At 39.9% G+C, this 22,940-nt stretch overlaps 1 protein-coding gene across 3 annotated transcripts in view; it reads right to left on the bottom strand.

Moving 5' to 3' along the window:
* Window positions 1-22,940, bottom strand: part of pacs2 (phosphofurin acidic cluster sorting protein 2) — an 80,033-nt gene that overhangs the window by 48,446 nt on the left and 8,647 nt on the right. For all 3 annotated transcript variants that reach the window (XM_061893885.1, XM_061893883.1, XM_061893884.1), the window contains exons 2-3: window positions 12,789-12,876; window positions 5,824-5,913 (exon numbers count right to left, since the gene is read on the bottom strand). In XM_061893885.1, the coding sequence (XP_061749869.1) occupies window positions 5,824-5,913; window positions 12,789-12,876 (178 nt within the window). The remainder of the gene's footprint in view (window positions 1-5,823; window positions 5,914-12,788; window positions 12,877-22,940) is intronic.

Here is a 22,940-nt window from a genome sequence, read left to right as displayed (position 1 = left end):
AATAAATCAACTTTTTCATGATATTCTAATAATATGAACAGCACCTGTACACATAGTTCAATGTTATGTTGAAGAGCTTCATTCAGCCTACTGACGTGTATTTATAAATGGTTGATTTATATAGCCATGTAAGTTAAAGTGTTGTTCCTGACAACTCTTGATGGTACAGTCTAGTGGTTAGGATTCAACGCGCTCACCGCCGCGGCCCAGGTTCGATTCCCAGTCAGGGAACTCACTTTTTTACCATGAATTGATGAAGGTGGACCCCGACTTAAACAAGTTGAAAAACTTATTGGGGTGTTACCATTTAGTGGTCAATTGTACGGAATATGTACTGTACTGTGCAATCTACTAATAAAAGTATCAATCAAAACAATCCATATAAGACGTCACAGACGAGGTCACGATAACATCACGTGACACCTCTGATGAAGGCTGCAGAAGTAAGGCAGCCCAAACTTGTCAGGTACAACACTTTACCTTACTAGCCTGTATAAACTTGTCAGGTACAACACTTTACCTTACTAGCCTATATAAACTTGTCAGGTACAACACTTTACCTTACTAGCTTATATAAACTTGTCAGGTGCAACACTTTACCTTACTAGCCTATATAAACTTGTCAGGTACAACACTTTACCTTACTAGCCTATATAAACTTGTCAGGTACAACACTTTACCTTACTAGCCTATATAAACTTGTCAGGTACAACACTTTACCTTACTAACCTATATAAACTTGTCAGGTACAACACTTTACCTTACTAGCTTATATAAACTTGTCAGGTACAACACTTTACCTTACTAGCCTATATAAACTTGTCAGGTACAACACTTTAACTTACTAGCCTATATAAACTTGTCAGGTACAACACTTTACCTTACTAGCTTATATAAACTTGTCAGGTACAACACTTTACCTTACTAGCCTGTATAAACTTGTCAGGTACAACACTTTACCTTACTAGCCTATATAAACTTGTCAGGTACAACACTTTACCTTACTAGCCTATATAAACTTGTCAGGTACAACACTTTACCTTACTAGCCTATATAAACGTGTCAGGTACAACACTTTACCTTACTAGCTTATATAAACTTGTCAGGTACAACACTTTACCTTACTAGCCTATATAAACTTGTCAGGTACAACGCTTTACCTTACTAGCCTATATAAACTTGTCAGGTACAACACTTTACCTTACTTGTAACGATCTGTCACTTACTTTCTGATAGTTTTTCGTGTTTTGTACTTTGTTTCCTGTTCAGTGCTCTTATTTTGTCATACTTCCTGTTTACTCCGCTGAGCACTGTTTTTGTCACACTCGCCGTTGATTGGCAGCGGTCCTCAGCTGCGGTCAATCAACAGGTCTATTTATGTTTCACTCGAGCACTCCTCAGTGCTCGAAGTTAAAACCTATGTTGGGAACATCTCCATGCAAGACTGCTTTCTGTTTATATCTTTTACTTTGATGAAATTAAAATCATCTTACCTGCTTTCTGCTCTCCTGGATTTTTGCATACTTGAGGTCACACAACTGCAGCCATGCGACATCCCAACAGTAACTTCGAGCCAGAAAATTGTGACCTCGCGAGAATCCCTGTCGGCAATCCTCAGCCGACGTTCTGGACCGCACAATTCCTGGAGGACTTGAAGGCCAGGTTTGTGCGGTCCCAGCCTACAGACGCGGACCCTCTCCCCGCGGCAACGCCACCGGCTTCGGCTCTCCGACCGGCGCGTCCCCCGCCGCCATCTTTCCTCTCGGCTCAACGGCTGGCTACGGCTCTCCGACCAGCACGTCCGCCACTTCCTGCATGCCTCGCGGCTCCCGCGGCAACGCTACCGGCTACGGCTCTCCGACCGGCGCGTCCTCCGCCGCCATCCTTCCTCTCGGCAACGCTGCCGGCTACGGCTCACCGACCGGCGCGCCCGCCTCCTCCTTCACGTCTCGCGGCTCCTGCGGCTCCGTCGCCGACTGCGGCTCTCCGACCGGCACGTCCGCCGCCGCCATCCTTCCCGTCGTCTGCTGAGCTGCTTCTCCCTGCTCCTACGCAGCTTCCAGCGGCTGCTCCCCGGCTGCTCTTTTTGCCAGCTCCCGCTCTCTTTTTTGGTTCACCGAGAGCTCCAGTGGAGCCCACAGTGAGGTCGCTTTTGTCCTCCTGCTGGGACTTGGCACGGGACGTGTCTTCGTCCCTCCTCCTGGTCCCCTCCCGCCCGTCCCTGGTTTTCGCACCGGGGGACTCCGACGAGCAGGCACGTTTTCCCGCATGTGTGAACGGTGTCTGGCAGCCACCTAGTGGAGGGGGGCCCACTATACACTGCGGTGCAGCCAGGCACACACCGCTGTCATCCCCGCCAGCGTCTCCTTCCACGGAGACATCTACGTCCCTGGCGGGCTTTCGCCGAGCCCCAACGCCGGCTCCACGCCGAGCCCCAACGCCGGCTCCACGCCGAGCCCCAACGCCGGCTCCACGCCGAGCCCCAACGCCGGCTCCACGCCGAGCCCCAACGCCGGCTCCACGCCGAGCCCCAACGCCGCCAAGAGCAGCACCACGCCGGGCTTCGTCACCGCCGGCATCCGCTATTCCTCGGCCAGCATTTGCTGCTCCTCGCCCGGCGTCATCTGCCGCTTCCACGCCGCCGATGACGTCTGCCGTTTTCACGCCGCCGATGACGTCTGCCGCTTTCACGCCGCCGATGACGTCTGCCGCTTTCACGCCGCCGATGACGTCTGCCGCTTTCACGCCGCCGATGACGTCTGCCGCTTTCACGCCGCCGATGACGTCTGCCGCTTTCACGCCGCCGATGACGTCTGCCGCTTTCACGCCGCCGATGACGTCTGCCGCTTTCACGCCGCCGATGACGTCTGCCGCTTTCACGCCGCCGATGACGTCTGCCGCTTTCACGCCGCCGATGACGTCTGCCGCTTTCACGCCGCCGATGACGTCTGCCGCTTTCACGCCGCCGATGACGTCTGCCGCTTCCACGCCGCCGATGACGTCTGCCGCTTCCACGCCGCCGATGACGTCTGCCGCTTCCACGCCGCCGATGACGTCTGCCGCTTCCACGCCGTTGATGACGTCTGCCGTTTCCACGCCGGCACCAACATCGGCTCCTCAGCCGCCTCCTGCAGAGGTATCTGTTTTGGCTGCAGCCCCCGCCGCTTTGTCTGCTGTCTCCGGGCCTGCTTCAGCGCGCCCGCCTCCACGTCAGCCGCGGATGTGGCCGTGCCCTGGGCGTCCTCCTCGCGGGATGCACTCGTCTCTTTTTCGGCCAATGATGTGGCTGTTCCGTGGCCGCCCGCCCCGCCAGTTCCAGCGGCGCTCTACGCGCCGTCGACACCTGACTTTCCCTCGCTGGCTGCGGGGACACGAGGTTTGGCGACCTTCCACCAAATCCTCCTTCCATCCTCCCTTACTTTGTGGACATTTTTTTCCATTTTTCTTTTCCAGGGAACATCTGGTATCTGTTCCTTGAGGGGGAGGTCCTGTAACGATCTGTCACTTACTTTCTGATAGTTTTTCGTGTTTTGTACTTTGTTTCCTGTTCAGTGCTCTTATTTTGTCATACTTCCTGTTTACTCCGCTGAGCACTGTTTTTGTCACACTCGCCGTTGATTGGCAGCGGTCCTCAGCTGCGGTCAATCAACATAGGTCTATTTATGTTTCACTCGAGCACTCCTCAGTGCTCGAAGTTAAAACCTATGTTGGGAACATCTCCATGCAAGACTGCTTTCTGTTTATATCTTTTACTTTGATGAAATTAAAATCATCTTACCTGCTTTCTGCTCTCCTGGATTTTTGCATACTTGAGGTCACACAACTGCAGCCATGCGACATCCCAACACTTACTAGCCTATATAAACTTGTCAGGTGCAACACTTTACCTTACTAGCCTATATAAACTTGTCAGGTACAACACTTTACCTTACTAGCTTATATAAACTTGTCAGGTACAACACTTTACCTTACTAGCCTGTAGAAATCAACCATTTATAAATAGTTCTATGTTGTTACCCACCTACGGAAAACGAGCAGCACTCTTTGAAACAGTCTGTGGGCATGCTTTTATTTTGAAGTGTCTCGTTTGGTCTGTGGACGGATGTAAGGAAGCTACTTCCGGGTATGAGTACACATTTTTTGATGCATGAGAAGGGAGAAAGAGAGCAACTTATTGTATCCATCCATCCATCATCTTCTGCTTAGCCGAGGTCGGGTCGCGGGGGCAGCAGCCTAAGCAGGGAAGCCCAGACTTCCCTCTCCCCAGCCACTTCGTCTAGCTCTTCCCGGGGGATCCCGAGGCGTTCCCAGGCCAGCCGGGAGACATAGTCTTCCCAACGTGTCCTGGGTCTTCCCCGTGGCCTCTTACCGGTTGGACGTGCCCTAAACACCTCCCTAGGGAGGCGTTCGGGTGGCATCCTGACCAGATGCCCGAACCACCTCATCTGGCTCCTCTCCATGTGAAGGAGCAGCGGCTTTACTTTGAGTTCCTCCCGGATGACAGAGCTTCTCACCCTATCTCTAAGGGAGAGACCCAAACTCATTTGGGCCGCTTGTACCCGTGATCTTATCCTTTCGGTCATGACCCAAAGCTCATGACCATAGGTGAGGATGGGAACGTAGATCGACCGGTAAATTGAGAGCTTTACCTTCCGGCTCAGCTCCTTCTTCACCACAACGGACCGGTACAACGTCCGCATTACTGAAGACGCCGCACCGATCCGCCTGTCGATCTCACGATCCACTCTTCCCCCACTCGTGAACAAGACTCCTAGGTACTTGAACTCCTCCACTTGGGGCAGGGTCTCCTCCCCAACCCGGAGATGGCACTCCACCCTTTTCCGGGCGAGAACCATGGACTCGGACTTGGAGGTGCTGATTCTCATTCCGGCCGCTTCACACTCGGCTGCAAACCGATCCAGTGAGAGCTGAAGATCCCGGTCAGATGAAGCCATCAGGACCACATCATCTGCAAAAAGCAGAGACCTAATCCTGCGGTCACCAAACCGGAACCCCTCAACGCCTTGACTGTGCCTAGAAATTCTGTCCATAAAAGTTCTGAACAGAATGGGTGACAAAGGACAGCCTTGGCGGAGTCCAACCCTCACTGGAAATGTGTTCGACTTACTGCCGGCAATGTGGACCAAGCTCTGGCACTGATCATACAGGAAGTGGACCGCCACAATTAGACAGTCCGATACCCCATACTCTCTGAGCACTCCCCACAGGACTTCCCGAGGGACACGGTCCAATGCCTTCTCCAAGTCCACAAAGCACATGTAGACTGGTTGGGCAAACTCCCATGCACCCTCAAGAACCCTGCCCAGAGTGTAGACTGATTGTAACAAAGACCAAAAAGTGTGACAAGGACTTGAAGTGTTTGGCCTACAAGAGCCAGAAGATCACTATTTCCTCCTAAAAGAAGCATGCAGGCCAACGAGGTATTTGTTTGTCATTTGTTGGTATTTGACTTGGTAAAATGTTTGATCCACATGCTGTGCATGTTATTATTTTACGTTTGTAACGTGCTTTATTTATGACAGTTTTCACGGTGAATTTGAAGGGAAAGGAAGCCTTCAAATAAATCAGTTGAAGAAAGCCATTGTGTCTGTGCTGTTTGGAGGGAGTTACACTTTCTAACCCCACTAGTGCCTTGCATGTTCTATATTAGATAAATAACAACAGGTGGGTGTGGCTTTGATGAAATGTTGGGTCGGGTGGATGGCGGGCGGATGACGACTTTTGTAATGCGGTTGCGGATGATATAATTGCCTATCCGCGCATCTCTAACACACACAAAAAATCATCAGATAGACTTTTTACCTGCAGTGAAAAAGTGAGAGCTAGATCTGTCTCCACAAATCCACTGGGAGGCAACACGATCTCATGGGACCTCAGAATGCGCTTTGAGCCCTAAACACACACACACACACACACACACACACACACACACACACACACACACACACACACACACACACACACACACACACACACACACACACACACACACACACACACACACACACACACACACACAATTTCTTGTATTTACAACCTTCTTGAGAGCTGAGAAAAATGCCTCCTTCTTTAAGACCAGCCTTTCTACACATATAAATATTTGTATTCACAACATGATTATTATATACATAATATGCAAATGTAAAAAAATGTATTTTTTTATTTTATTTGGTTTTTATTTTTCATTATTTACTCCAAGTTATTACAGTATGTCTCTAAATACATGTTTGGACACACACATCTATACTTCTGGCCAGTCTAAGACGGTCATTCCCAGGACTTATCTCATCCTGTGAGAAGCCTCCATTTGACTAATGTTTACCAATGTTGCAAAAAGAATAAACATTTAAATACAACATTTCTGTCACCAAAGATTTGCATCAGCCTCTAAAAGTAGGTTAATCTAGCTAATATAGACACTTACATCATGTGTTGTCTTCATTATAACACTTATATAAGACTTTTAAAGTCATTTTGATAGTAGGCTAATATAGACACTTACATCATGTGTTGCCTTCATTATAACACTTATATAAGACTTTTAAGTCATTTTGATAGTAGGCTAATATAGACACTTACATCATGTGTTGCCTTCATTATAACACTTATATAAGACTTTTAAAGTCATTTTGATAGTAGGCTAATATAGACACTTACATCATGTGTTGCCTTCATTATAACACTTATATAAGACTTTTAAAGTCATTTTGATAGTAAGCTAATATAGACACTTACATCATGTGTTGCCTTCATTATAACACTTATATAAGACTTTTAAAGTCATTTTGATAGTAGGCTAATATAGACACTTACATCATGTGTTGCCTTCATTATAACACTTATATAAGACTTTTAAGTCATTTTGATAGTAGGCTAATATAGACACTTACATCATGTGTTGCCTTCATTATAACACTTATATAAGACTTTTAAAGTCATTTTGATAGTAGGCTAATATAGACACTTACATCATGTGTTGCCTTCATTATAACACTTATATAAGACTTTTAAAGTCTTTTGATAGTAAGCTAATATAGACACTTACATCATGTGTTGCCTTCATTATAACACTTATATAAGACTTTTAAAGTCATTTTGATAGTAGGCTAATATAGACACTTACATCATGTGTTGCCTTCATTATAACACTTATATAAGACTTTTAAGTCATTTTGATAGTAGGCTAATATAGACACTTACATCATGTGTTGCCTTCATTATAACACGTATATAAAACTTTTAAAGTCATTTTGATAGTAGGCTAATATAGACACATCATGCGTTGCCTTCATTATAACACTTATATAAGATTTTAAAGTCATTTTGATAGTAGGCTAATATAGACACTTACATCATGTGTTGCTTTCATTATAACACTTATATGAGACTTTTAAAGTCATTTTGATAGTAGGCTAATATAGACACTTACATCATGTGTTGCTTTCATTATAACACTTATATGAGACTTTTAAAGTCATTTTGATAGTAGGCTAATATAGACACTTACATCATGTGTTGTCTTCATTATAACACTTATATAAGACTTTTAAAGTCGTTTTGATAGTAGGCTAATATAGACACTTACATCATGTGTTGTCTTCATTATAACACTTATATAAGACTTTTAAAGTCATTTTGATAGTAGGCTAATATAGACACTTACATCATGTGTTGTCTTCATTATAACACTTATATAAGACTTTTAAAGTCATTTTGATAGTAGGCTAATATAGACACTTACATCATGTGTTGCCTTCATTATAACACTTATATAAGACTTTTAAAGTCATTTTGATAGTAGGCTAATATAGACACTTCCATCATGTGTTGCTTTCATTATAACACTTATATAAGACTTTTAAAGTCATTTTGATAGTAGGCTAATATAGACACTTACGTCATGTGTTGCCTTCATTATAACACTTATATAAGACTTTTAAAGTCATTTTGATAGTAGGCTAATATAGACACTTACATCATGTGTTGCTTTCATTATAACACTTATATGAGACTTTTAAAGTCATTTTGATAGTAGGCTAATATAGACACTTACATCATGTGTTGTCTTCATTATAACACTTATATAAGACTTTTAAAGTCATTTTGATAGTAGGCTAATATAGACACTTCCATCATGTGTTGCTTTCATTATAACACTTATATGAGACTTTTAAAGTCATTTTGATAGTAGGCTAATATAGACACTTACATCATGTGTTGCTTTCATTATAACACTTATATGAGACTTTTAAAGTCATTTTGATAGTAGGCTAATATAGACACTTACATCATGTGTTGTCTTCATTATAACACTTATATAAGACTTTTAAAGTCATTTTGATAGTAGGCTAATATAGACACTTACATCATGTGTTGCCTTCATTATAACACTTATATAAGACTTTTAAAGTCATTTTGATAGTAGGCTAATATAGACACTTCCATCATGTGTTGCTTTCATTATAACACTTATATAAGACTTTTAAAGTCATTTTGATAGTAGGCTAATATAGACACTTACGTCATGTGTTGCCTTCATTATAACACTTATATAAGACTTTTAAAGTCATTTTGATAGTAGGCTAATATAGACACTTACATCATGTGTTGCTTTCATTATAACACTTATATGAGACTTTTAAAGTCATTTTGATAGTAGGCTAATATAGACACTTCCATCATGTGTTGCTTTCATTATAACACTTATATGAGACTTTTAAAGTCATTTTGATAGTAGGCTAATATAGACACTTACATCATGTGTTGCTTTCATTATAACACTTATATGAGACTTTTAAAGTCATTTTGATAGTAGGCTAATATAGACACTTACATCATGTGTTGTCTTCATTATAACACTTATATAAGACTTTTAAAGTCATTTTGATAGTAGGCTAATATAGACACTTACATCATGCGTTGCCTTCATTATAACACTTATATAAGACTTTTAAAGTCATGTTGATAGTAGGCTAATCTAACTAATATAGACACTTACATCATGTGTTGCCTTCATTTTAACACTTCTATAAGGCTTATAATTTATTGTGGCTTTTTGTATTTTTGGTCCAATATGGCTCTTTCAACATTTTGGGTCGCCGCCCCCTGGTCTAGTGTCTTTATAATAATAATAATAATAGTAATACGGGACAATCATATCCTTTGACTATATAATAAATATTCTCTGGAACACTCTCCCAGGCACATCAGAGGTGCCCCCTCCCTCCCTACCTTCAAAACCACCCTAATAACTCACCTCTTCACACTGGCCTTTCCAAACTGACCCTGCCCTTAGTGCTTCTTTATTCTTTTTCTCTTTTCTTGTTTGCTTATCTTAGTTTTCTTTTCTAATAAAGTTGTTTTTATCCTACCCCCCACCCCCAGAGGCCCCCCCACACACACACACACATGTAAAGCGACTTTGCATATTTAGAAAAGCGCTATATAAATCCCAGGTATTATTATTATTATTAAATAATAACCATCATGAATCAATAATATTCATAAAATGATAAGAATGTGTCTATATAATAGTAGTAAAGTCATGGTAATGTGTCTGTAGAGTAATGGTAATAACACATGGATAACAAGTAATATCACAACGTGATAAGATTATAACTCATTTTACTATTAAATAAGTAATAATTACATATGATAGTAATGTGGCTATTCAAAAATAATAACATTAATAATAATAATAGTGTGTGGAGTGTAGGATGATACAGTTAATAACATTAATAATAATAATAGTGTGTGGAGTGTAGGATGATACAGTTAATAACATTAATAATAATAATAATAGTGTGTGGAGTGTAGGATGATACAGTTAATAACATTAATAATAATAATAATAGTGAGTAGAGTGTAGGATGATACAGTTAATAACATTAATAATAATAATAGTGTGTGGAGTGTAGGATGATACAGTTAATAACATTAATAATAATAATAATAGTGTGTGGAGTGTAGGATGATACAGTTAATAACATTAATAATAATAATAGTGTGTGGAGTGTAGGATGATACAGTTAATAACATTAATAATAATAATAGTGTGTGGAGTGTAGGATGATACAGTTAATAACATTAATAATAATAATAGCAGTGAGTGGAGTGTAGGATGATACAGTTAATAACATTAATAATAATAATAATAGTGTGTGGAGTGTACGATGATACAGTTAATAACATTAATAATAATAATAATAGTGTGTGGAGTGTACGATGATACAGTTAATAACATTAATAATAATAATAATAGTGTGTGGAGTGTAGGATGATACAGTTAATAACATTAATAATAATAATAATAGTGTGTGGAGTGTAGGATGATACAGTTAATAACATTAATAATAATAATAATAGTGAGTAGAGTGTAGGATGATACAGTTAATAACATTAATAATAATAATAATAGTGTGTGGAGTGTAGGATGATACAGTTAATAACATTAATAATAATAATAATAGTGAGTAGAGTGTAGGATGATACAGTTAATAACATTAATAATAATAATAATAGTGTGTGGAGTGTAGGATGATACAGTTAATAACATTAATAATAATAATAATAGTGTGTAGAGTGTAGGATGATACAGTTAATAACATTAATAATAATAATAATAGTGTGTGGAGTGTAGGATGATACAGTTAATAACATTAATAATAATAATAATAGTGTGTGGAGTGTAGGATGATACAGTTAATAACATTAATAATAATAATAATAGTGTGTAGAGTGTAGGATGATACAGTTAATAACATTAATAATAATAATAATAGTGTGTGGAGTGTAGGATGATACAGTTAATAACATTAATAATAATAATAATAGTGTGTGGAGTGTAGGATGATACAGTTAATAACATTAATAATAATAATAATAATAGTGTGTGGAGTGTAGGATGATACAGTTAATAACATTAATAATAATAATAATAGTGTGTGGAGTGTAGGATGATACAGTTAATAACATTAATAATAATAATAATAGTGTGTAGAGTGTAGGATGATACAGTTAATAACATTAATAATAATAATAGTGTGTAGAGTGTAGGATGATACAGTTAATAACATTAATAATAATAATAATAGTGTGTAGAGTGTAGGATGATACAGTTAATAACATTAATAATAATAATAATAGTGTGTGGAGTGTAGGATGATACAGTTAATAACATTAATAATAATAATAGTGTGTAGAGTGTAGGATGATACAGTTAATAACATTAATAATAATAATAGTGTGTAGAGTGTAGGATGATACAGTTAATAACATTAATAATAATAATAATAGTGTGTAGAGTGTAGGATGATACAGTTAATAACATTAATAATAATAATAATAGTGTGTGGAGTGTAGGATGATACAGTTAATAACATTAATAATAATAATAATAGTGTGTAGAGTGTAGGATGATACAGTTAATAACATTAATAATAATAATAGTGTGTGGAGTGTAGGATGATACAGTTAATAACATTAATAATAATAATAATAATAGTGTGTGGAGTGTAGGATGATAGTTAATAACATTAATAATAATAATAATAGTGTGTGGAGTGTAGGATGATACAGTTAATAACATTAATAATAATAATAGTGAGTAGAGTGTAGGATGATACAGTTAATAACATTAATAATAATAATAATAGTGAGTAGAGTGTAGGATGATACAGTTAATAACATTAATAATAATAATAATAGTGTGTGGAGTGTAGGATGATACAGTTAATAACATTAATAATAATAATAGTGAGTAGAGTGTAGGATGATACAGTTAATAACATTAATAATAATAATAATAGTGTGTGGAGTGTAGGATGATACAGTTAATAACATTAATAATAATAATAATAGTGTGTGGAGTGTAGGATGATACAGTTAATAACATTAATAATAATAATAATAGTGAGTAGAGTGTAGGATGATACAGTTAATAACATTAATAATAATAATAATAGTGTGTGGAGTGTAGGATGATACAGTTAATAACATTAATAATAATAATAATAGTGTGTGGAGTGTAGGATGATACAGTTAATAACATTAATAATAATAATAGCAGTGAGTAGAGTGTAGGATGATACAGTTAATAACATTAATAATAATAATAGCAGTGTGTAGAGTGTAGGATGATACAGTTAATAACATTAATAATAATAATAGCAGTGTGTAGAGTGTAGGATGATACAGTTAATAACATTAATAATAATAATAGCAGTGAGTAGAGTGTAGGATGATACAGTTAATAACATTAATAATAATAATAGCAGTGTGTAGAGTGTAGGATGATACAGTTAATAACATTAATAATAATAATAGTGTGTAGAGTGTAGGATGATACAGTTAATAACATTAATAATAATAATAATAGTGAGTAGAGTGTAGGATGATACAGTTAATAACATTAATAATAATAATAGCAGTGTGTAGAGTGTAGGATGATACAGTTAATAACATTAATAATAATAATAGCAGTGTGTAGAGTGTAGGATGATACAGTTAATAACATTAATAATAATAATAATAGTGTGTGGAGTGTAGGATGATACAGTTAATAACATTAATAATAATAATAATAGTGTGTGGAGTGTAGGATGATACAGTTAATAACATTAATAATAATAATAGCAGTGAGTAGAGTGTAGGATGATACAGTTAATAACATTAATAATAATAATAATAGTGAGTAGAGTGTAGGATGATACAGTTAATAACATTAATAATAATAATAATAGTGAGTAGAGTGTAGGATGATACAGTACATGTATTTTGACGGCAATGACCACAGAGATGATTTCCTTGTCCAGTTCTTTCATCACCAGCAGCTTCTTCACCGTCAAAATACACAACCTGCAACACACAAGAACATAGCTTGATGCAAAAGACACACAACAGGACACGCCCACTGTGCAGGAACACACTGGACAGAACATTCAAGCTCACCTGTAGTGATGTCATCACCTCACAGCACTTTCACTTTCAGCCTTTCAACAATCTAAATGTTTCTGTCCGTTTGTGATGTAGTGTCTACCTCAAATATGTTTGTGTTGCTTTGTGACAATTTTGTTGGGTTTGTGTGTCAGTTTGTAATGTAGTGTCTACCTCAAATATGTTTGTGTTGCTTTGTGACAATTTTGTTGGGTTTGTGTGTCAGTTTGTGATGTAGTGTCTACCTCAAATATGTTTGTGTTGCTTTGTGACAATTTTGTTGGGTTTGTGTGTCAGTTTGTGATGTAGTGTCTACCTAGAATATGTTTGTGTTGCTTTGTGACAATTTTGTTGGGTTTGTGTGTCAGTTTGTGATGTAGTGTCTACCTCAAATATGTTTGTGTTGCCTTGTGACAATTTTGTTGGGTTTGTGTGTTGGTTTGCAATTATTGTGTTGGTTTGTGATGATTGTGTTGGTTTGTGATGATTCTGTTGGGTTTGTGATTATTGTGTTGGTTTGTAATGTTTGTGTTGGTTTGTGATGTTTGTGTTGGTTTGTGATGTTTGTTGTGATTTGTATTTGTTAGCAATGTGTGCGTTTTTTGCAATGATTGGGTTGGTTCGCAATGATTGTGTTGGTTTGTGATGTTTCTGTTGGTCTGTGATGTTTCTGATTGTTTGTGATGATAGTTTTGGTTTTTGATGTGTGTGTTGGTTTGTGATGTTTGTGGTGATTTGTATTTGTTAGCAATGTTTGCGTTTTTTTGTGATGATTGTGTTGGTTTGTGATGTTTCTGTTGGTCTGTGATGTTTGTGATTGTTTGTGATGATTGTGTTGGTGTTTGATGTGTGTGTTGGTTTGTGATGTTTGTGGTGATTAGTATTTGTTAGCAATGTTTGTGTTTGTATTTGTTAGCAATGTTTGCATTTTTTGCAATAATTGGGTTGGTTTGCAATGATTGTGTTGGTTTGTGATATTTCTGTTGGTCTGTGATGTTTCTGATTGTTTGTGATGATTGTGTTGGTTTGTGATGTTTGTGGTGATTAGTATTTGTTAGCAATGTTTGCGTTTGTATTTGTTAGTGATGTTTGCGTTGTTTTGCAGTATTTGTGTTGGTTTGCAATGATTGTGCTTGTTTGTGATGATTAGTGTTGATTTGTGATGATTTATTTTGGTTTGTGATTTTTTTATGATGATTTGTTAGGGTTTGTGCTAATTTTGTAAATGCATTTGGATTTAACTTTTGTGTTTGTTGGGAATGTATCACAAAAGGCTTAATTGTCAGAGTTAATCTACTCTAAAAGCTATTTTTCATACAACGCTGCCTTTTTCTAAGAGGATCTGCGCTGGTGACCCACTTCTGCCGGACGGGCGGCTCAGTCCATTAGTCAAATTCGAGCTTGCTAGCACATGCTGAGATCAGCAAAACTGATTTGATTTCCCTCTTGCAATGACTTGTTGCTAGGCAGATTTGGAGGTTGCACCAAGCACTGTAAAATAAAGTATGAACACTCCCACCCACCATAAAGTTCTTGGAAACTTTGAGCAGAATTGGGCACAACTGTACATAGGACACATCGGAGGGACGGAGCAAGAAGGCGCCTCCTTTGCTGAAATACCCACTTAGCCCCCAATCAGGGTTACGTGAAGTCACGGCAGCTGATGGATGAAAATGCAGAGCAGCCAGATAATATTTGGAACTGATGGCCTCGACTGCAGTGTGGGCTGTATGGCAGGACACAAAGCTCGGGGGCACACAACCTGAGCAAAGCAACGTGTTAGCAGGATGCGTAAGTGGACCACTACAGATTGAGGCATCAACATCTGGAATTTGTCTTGGGCTTTCCTTGCCACTGGAATCCAACCTTCCACAGACAAGCAGTGCTAATGAGGAATGTGCATCCTCTATGGCACTTCATAAACCCTTTTTTCATTAGTTTCTGCCCTGACCTTGATGAGAGAGCAGCTGGTCTGGAACCAAAGAAGACAATCAGAATCAGAATCACAATAGTTTTTATTGCCATTGTTTGAGAACGGGTTCACAAACTAGGAATTGTCCTTGGTGCAATGGTGCAACGTAAAAGACATATAAGACAGAATAGGTAATAAGACGAGCTGTGACTGAGCTATCAGATCTTGTTATGGTTCATGTGTCTGATGGCCGAGGGGAAAAAACTGTACAGGTGGCAGGAGGTGTGGGTCTGGATTGACCGTAGTCTCCTGCCTGAGGGGAGAATAAATTGTGTCCAGGGTGAGAAGAGTCAGTTGTGATCCGACCCACACGCCTCCTGGTCCTGGAGGAGAACAGGTCTTGGAGGGATGGGAGCTTGCAGCCCATCATCTTCTCAGCAGCACTGCAGTCCATGCTTATCCTGGACTGTGGCGCCGGGGAACCACACAGTGATGGAGGAGGTGAGGATGGACTCGATGGTGGCTGAATAAAACTGCACCAGCATCTTGGTCGGCACCTTCAGTTTCCAAGTGTGATGGCGATGGGGCGTCAGATGACAGAGGCGGGTTTGGATGAACTGGAGGCTCTCAGGTGGACCCAGCGGCACAGAGCTATTCTGGTTCCTAGCAGCGGAATTAGTGGCAGACCTTTGTATGACTGAGCAGCCCAGCTCAGGATTGCAATGCTCATCAAGATTGTCCACTCAAAATACTTCTGGATAGGTTCCCACGCCTATTGGGACACTCAGCACTGCGGTTAAAATAAAAGAGCAATAATCTTGAAATTGGCAACATGGAATGTGAGAACCTTCCTGGACTTCACTGGCATCTGTGACAGACTTAATCAGAGAACCGCACTAGATGCTGCTGAACCAAGGCGGTGCAACACCAACATTGTTTCCTTGAGCAAGACAAAGAAGGATTCTTTAAAGAAGAAAGAATGGGCTACAATACACCTTGTTGTGGTAAGGATAGCCCCTTCATTGTGTAGGACTGGTAATTAAACATACCATTCCTGACTAAAACACCTGTCGGCAACAGCGAAAGACTAATGACTATTTGTGTCCCCCTAGCAAGGAAACACTCTGCCAACATTGCCATCTGAGACTGAGGTCACAGATCACTTCTGTCAGTCACTGTATGAAACTCTCGGTCATATCCTCAAGTCTGAGGAAATCATGTTGCTTGGCCACTTCAACATTCAGGTCAGCCCGAACAATAAGGTATGGACTGCAGTGCTTGGTAGGGATGGTGTTGGCCAGGTATTTGCAAATGGGATGATACTCCTTACTCACTATGTCGAGCATGACCTGACAAACAGAGTTCCAGCAGAAGAACTGATCTAAAACATCCCGGAGACATCCCCGCTCCAAACATTGGCACAGAGACATCAACAGTGTTCTCACACCCAGGCCAAGAGAGGCGAGGAATGCTGGACAGACCAGCTTTGATAATTGCCTATTTCCACATGCTAGTACCCCCCAAACCCCCCGCTAAAAAACACAACCAAGTAGTCAATCTGCACCCATCTAATGAAAGCTGAGGTGAGAAATGAGTTCCATTACTCTCGAGCTGAGAAACTAGCAAAGGTTCACTCAGAGTCTGCACTCAGAAGATTCCATGGATCAGAAGTGAAGCCCGATTAGCTCCTCTTTGTACAAACCATCAGCTATCAGGTCAAAAATCATCAAGATTAGTTTGATGACAACTCAGACACTACGAAGAGCCTGCTTGAAAACATGCACAAGGCACGCAGGGCAACTCCAAACAACTCTACTCTTTGAGACTGCAGTGACAGGCAGCTTGAAGGGAATTTCAAAAGACCTTGCAGCCCTGCATCAACAACATCTGAGGACAAAACAATTGTGATGTAACTAATCTTAAATCAGCAGATGGTCTCACATTTTTGAAGAACCATACTCAGATAGGACCAAAATCAGACACTCTCAGCCTGTACTTAAGTCAGCCTCCAACTTTCATGGAGGTCCAAGCAGCTATCCGTGCTCTTAGGAACAACAAATCTACCGACCCTGTCAGCAACCCTGCAGACTTACTGAAGCAAGGAGGGTACATAGAGTATGCAGAAGAACCATCAACCAGTACATCACCAAGGCCTTGCCGAACAAGAGCATTCCCTGACAGTGGAAGGATACCATAATTGGCAGAATCTACAAAAAACAGGGTGACAAAAGCAAGGGGATAAACTCTGTGCTGTTGCCAGTAAAGTCCTGGCCAAGACCATGCTGTGAAGGCTCATCAACCATATTAGAGTCAAAGCTACCTGAATCCCAGGTCGAGTTTACAAAGAACAGGAGCACGGTCAAGATGATCTTCATAGCACGCCACCTTCAGGAAACGTGCAGAGAACCGCACCAAGACCACTGTTTCATTAACTTTATTGACTTCTCCAAAAGCTTTGACAATGTCAGCCAGAAGTTCCTGTGGGGTGTGCTCACCATATTTGGCTGCCCAGCTAATTATATTACCATCCCCGTCAATTCCTAGACAGCATCATGGCTCGAGTACCCATTGAAGGCCAAGAGCCTGCAGCCTTCCCAGTTGGAAGTCTCTTGTTGGTCCCATGGATGGGGATTTGGTCCTGCTCTGAGTTGAAAGGTCCAGGCTTTCTGTGGGCTCTCTGGTCTTGGATGGATGGATGTAGCTCTTGCCTGAACAAGGACTTAATGCCTTGGCAGATCTGCTGCCTCCACCTTTCGTTGTCAGCATCTGTATCCTCCCAGGCTCCTTGGTCTATGTGACAGCTGCTGAGTTTGACATTCAGTGTGTCTTTACTTGCTTTCTGCAAACACATCACTTCCTCATTGTGGTAGAAAAAGTCTATCCTATCCTAAAGAACAACGTCTTTGGGTGCGGAAATCAGACATTTGTAGAGATGAGTATCGAATCCGGTACTTTTTTCACAGTAACCGAATCCCGTCGGTCCAACTGGGCACCGATTGACGTCAAGTCCAAAGGTGCCATGTTACAGTTGAAGTGACGTCATGCCCAGTTCCTGACTCATCCAGCTCTTGGTACTTTGGCACTCAGCGATCTCTCCAGCAGCACTGAGAGCGGACTCGGACAAACTATCTTTTAGTAATATTGCAATTTCCAATGCCAACAAAGAAATTGACTCAAAAAAGGCTGCAATGGAAGTAAAGTACAGCGCCACTTTTCCAAAACCACTCTAGCTTGATGCTAATATACATTGGTTTTGCTGTTGACATGATACTGATTAGCATTATCCATTTTACACGGCCATTTTTGCACATGCAATTTTTTTATGAAAGCTACAACTAAAATGCACGTTACAATCAAACAGCCGGTGCATAACAAGTACAACACTTACAGAATTAACACTTTTGGGGCGCAACAAAAGACTGAACTGACTAGCCAACATCAAATATACACGACTGCTATCTAACGTCTTGAGATATAATACAACAAGATATAAAAGTAGTTATCATAATCATACATTTTTAAATGTTGCAATTAAAAATTTGATTTCATTAAATAAAACTACAAATATTTATTTATACACAAAAGTACCTAAAATTGGTAACATTGAGTACCGGTATCGGTTCAAATGTGAACGGTACATTTCTATAAGATATTCGGACAACATGGCTAGCAGTGCCATCAAGAACAGAGTAACAAGTAAAGTAACAAATGAACATAAGGTAACATACAGTAACGTATGTCAAGATGTTAAACAGGTGAGTCAGCTACTAAGCACGCAGGTGAACAGGTGAGTCAGCTACTAAGCACGCAGGTGAACAGGTGAGTCAGCTACTAAGCACGCAGGTGAACAGGTGAGTCAGCTACTAAGCAGCCACACACTGTAATAAGACTAATGTCCGCTCCAGCAGCACACAATGAAAAAATGTCAAATTAGAGCAAGCCCAGTTCATCTATTAACACAAAATGTAATCAACATTTCCAGAACATTCCACACACTCGCTGATCCCAAGGAGCTTATTTAGTGAAATGAAAATGTGACGGATTATTGTTCAGTGTAGCGCACCAAACACAGCTGATGATGTCCTCTATGCAACCACTCTTAGCATTAGCATTTAAAACTTACTTCTGTTAGCATTAGCATTTAAAAGCTAACTCAGTTAGCATTAGCATTTAAAATCTACCTCAGTTAGCATTAGCATTTAAAACCTACTTCAGTTAGCATTAGCATTTAAAATCTACTTCAGTTAGCACTTGCATTTAAAACCTACTTCAGTTAGCATTAGCATTTAAAATCTACCTCAGTTAGCATTAGCATTTAAAACCTACTTCAGTTAGCATTAGCATTTAAAACCTACTTCAGTTAGCACTTGCATTTAAGACCTACTTCAGTTAGCATTAGCATTTAAAATCTACCTCAGTTAGCATTAGCATTTAAAACCTACTTCAGTTAGCATTAGCATTTAAAATCTACCTCAGTTAGCATTAGCATTTAAAACCTACTTCAGTTAGCATTAGCATTTAAAATCTACCTCAGTTAGCATTAGCATTTAAAACCTACTTCAGTTAGCATTAGCATTTAAAATCTACTTCAGTTAGCATTAGCATTTAAAACCTACTTCAGTTAGCACTTGCATTTAAAACCTACTTCAGTTAGCATTAGCATTTAAAACCTACTTCAGTTAGCACTTGCATTTAAAACCTACTTCAGTTAGCATTAGCATTTAAAACCTACTTTAGTTAGCATTAGCATTTAAAAGCTAACTCAGTTAGCATTAGCATTTAAAACCTACTTTAGTTAGCATTAGCATTTAAAAGCTAACTCAGTTAGCATTAGCATTTAAAACCTACTTCAAAACATGCATTAAAAAAGCTAAACCAAACTCTACATCACAGGTGTCAAACTCAAGGCCAGAGAGCTAGAACTGGCCCACCACATTATTTCATGTGGCCCGCCCGTCATTTGATGTACGCCATCATTTTAAGTGGCCTGTGAAAGGCTGCAAATAATAAAGCTGTTTTTGCCTGAAAGTATTTATTTCAATTTTGAGGAAAAATAAAAAATAAATAGTAGGTAGGTATATATATATATATATATATATATATATATATATATATATATATATATATATATATATATATATATATATATATATATCTATATATATATATATATCACATTCTAGCCTGATTTAGCCATTCCTTTACCACTTTTGAGGTGTGTTTGGTGTCATTGTCCTGTTGGAACACCCAACTGTGCCCAAGACCCACAATTTATTATTGGATCATGTTGTACTGCATTTTAATCGTTTGTTCTGTGGTTGTGTGATGTTTTTTGCCTGGACCCCAGGAAGAAGAGTCTCCACTGCGGTGTAGACTAATGGGGATCCTTAATAAACTAACTAATAAAACCCAACCTCCCCCCTGATGATTTTAGCTTGTCCTGAACAAGTTGGAGCTAATCCTCCATACATACAAACCCTGTTTCCATATGAGTTGGGAAATTGTGTTAGATGTAAATATAAACAGAATACAATGATTTGCAAATCCTTTTCAAGCCATATTCAGTTGAATATGCTACAAAGACAACATATTTCATGTTCAAACTCATAATTAACTTAAGAATTTGATGCCAGCAACATGTGACAAAGAAGTTGGGAAAGGTGGCAATAAATACTGATAAAGTTGAAGAATGCTCATCAAACACTTATTTGGAACATCCCACAGGTGTGCAGGCTAATTGGGAACAGGTGGGTGCCATGATTGGCTATAAAAACAGCTTCCCAAAAAATGCTCAGTCTTTCACAAGAAAGGATGGGGCGAGGTACACCCCTTTGTCCACAACTGTGTGAGCAAATAGTCAAACAGTTTAAGAACAACCTTTCTCAAAGTGACATTGCAAGAAATTTAGGGATTTCAACATCTACGCTCCATAATATCATCAAAAGGTTCAGAGAATCTGGAGAAATCACTCCACGTAAGCAGCATGGCCGGAAACCAACATTGAATGACCGTGACCTTCCATCCCTCAGACGGCACTGTACCAAAAACCAACATTAATCTCTAAAGGATATCACCACATGGACTCACGAACACTTCAGAAAACCACTGTCACTAAATACAGTTGGTCGCTACATCTGTAAGTGCAAGTTAAAGCTCTATTATGCAAAGAGAAAGTCATTTATCAACAACATCCAGAAACGCTGGGCCCGAGATCATCAAAGATGGACTGATGCAAAGTGGAAAAGTGTTCCGTGGTCTGACCAGTCCACATTTCAAATTGTTTTTGGAAATATTCAACATGGTGTCACCTGGACCAAAGGGGAAGCGAACCATCCAGACTGTTATCGACATAAAGTGTAAAAGCCAGCATGTGTGATGGTATGGGGGTGCATTAGTGCCCAAGGCATGGGTAACTTACACATGTGTGATGGTATGGGGGTGCATTAGTGCCCAAGGCATGGATAACTTACACATCTGTGAAGGCACCATTAATGCTGAAAGGTACATACAGCTTTTGGAACAACATATGCTGCCATCCAAGCGCCGTCTTTTTCATGGACGCCCCTGCTTATTTCATCAAGACAATGTCAAGCCACATTCAGCACGTGTTTCATAAAAAAAGAGTGCGGGTACTTTCCTGGCCCGCCTGCAGTCCAGACCTGTCTCCCATGGAAAATGTGTGAAGCGTAAAATAGGACAGCGGAGACCCCGGACTGTTGAAGGACTGAAGCTCTACATAAAACAAGAATGGGAAAGAATTCCACTTTCAAAGCTTCAACAATTAGTTTCCTCAGTTCCCAAACGTTTATTGAGTGTTGTTAAAAGAAAAGGTGATGTAACACAGTGGTGAACATGCCCTTTCCCAACTACTTTGGCACGTGTTGCAGCCATGAAATTCTAAGTTAATTATTATTTGCAACAAAAAAAAATGTGTATGAGTTTGAACATCAAATATGTTGTCTTTGTAGCATATTCAACTGAATATGGCTTGAAAAGGATTTGCAAATCATTGTATTTTGTTTATATTTACATCCAACACAATTTCCCAACTCATATGGAAACGGGGTTTGTAGTTTTCTTTGCTGCTCATGTCATTGTTGTGTTTGTGTGGTGCAGGATTGCATTTCACACAATGGACTTTTGATGTCTTGCACTCCAGCAAACACAAGCTGCACTCATTCCTCTGTGTGTGTGTGTGTGTGTGTGTGTGTTTGTGTGTGTGTGTGTGTGTGTGTGTGTGTGTTTGTGTGTGTGTGTGTGTGTGTGTGTGTGCGTGTGTGTGTGTTGCACCAACCAGTTGGCCTCACATAATAATTAAGTTTCAGAAGATGGGTCAGGAAGTGTCACATCATGTAGAACAAATCTTGCATACTATGGTAATGGTTGTACTTGTATAGCACTTTTCTAGCCCTTTTTAAGGAACTCAAAGCGCTTTGGCAGTATTTCCACATTCACACACTGACAGCGGGAGCTGCCATGCAAGGCGGTCACCAGGACCCATCAGGAGCAAGGGTGAGGTGTCTTGCCCAAGGACACAACGGACGTAACTAGGATGGTAGAAGGTGGGGATTGAACCAGAACTTTCAGATTGCTGGCACAGCCACTCTAAGTGAAGTGAAGTGAATCATATTTATATAGCGCTTTTCTCTAGTGACTCAAAGCGCTTTACATAGTGAAACCCAATATCCAAGTTACATTTAAGCCAGTGTGGGTGGCACTGGGAGCAGGTGGGTAAAGTGTCTTGCCCAAGGACATAACGACAGTGACTAGGATGGCAGAAGCTGGAATTGAACCTGCAACCCTCAAGTTGCTGACACGGCCACTCTACCAACCGAGCAGTGATCCGTTATTTTTTCTTCTCGCTTCCACTTTTAACATGGAGGATTACATATCTAAAATAAAACAGTTTTCTAAACTGGACTTTCAATCGAAGCAGGAGGTAATAAAGGAAGATCTCCATCGAGACAGAGACTTTTAAAACTGAAGAAAGATAAGGAAGACTTCTATAAACAAGTTATCGATGCTTTTGATCAGAAGGAGCTGCGCATGGACTTCATTTATAAGTAAAGGTAAG

This window comes from Nerophis ophidion, linkage group LG03, assembly GCF_033978795.1.
Source record: "Nerophis ophidion isolate RoL-2023_Sa linkage group LG03, RoL_Noph_v1.0, whole genome shotgun sequence".
NCBI classification, from domain to species: domain Eukaryota; kingdom Metazoa; phylum Chordata; class Actinopteri; order Syngnathiformes; family Syngnathidae; genus Nerophis; species Nerophis ophidion.
Note: the sequence above shows the minus strand (reverse complement) of the source record. Positions and strands in the feature narration are given on the sequence as shown.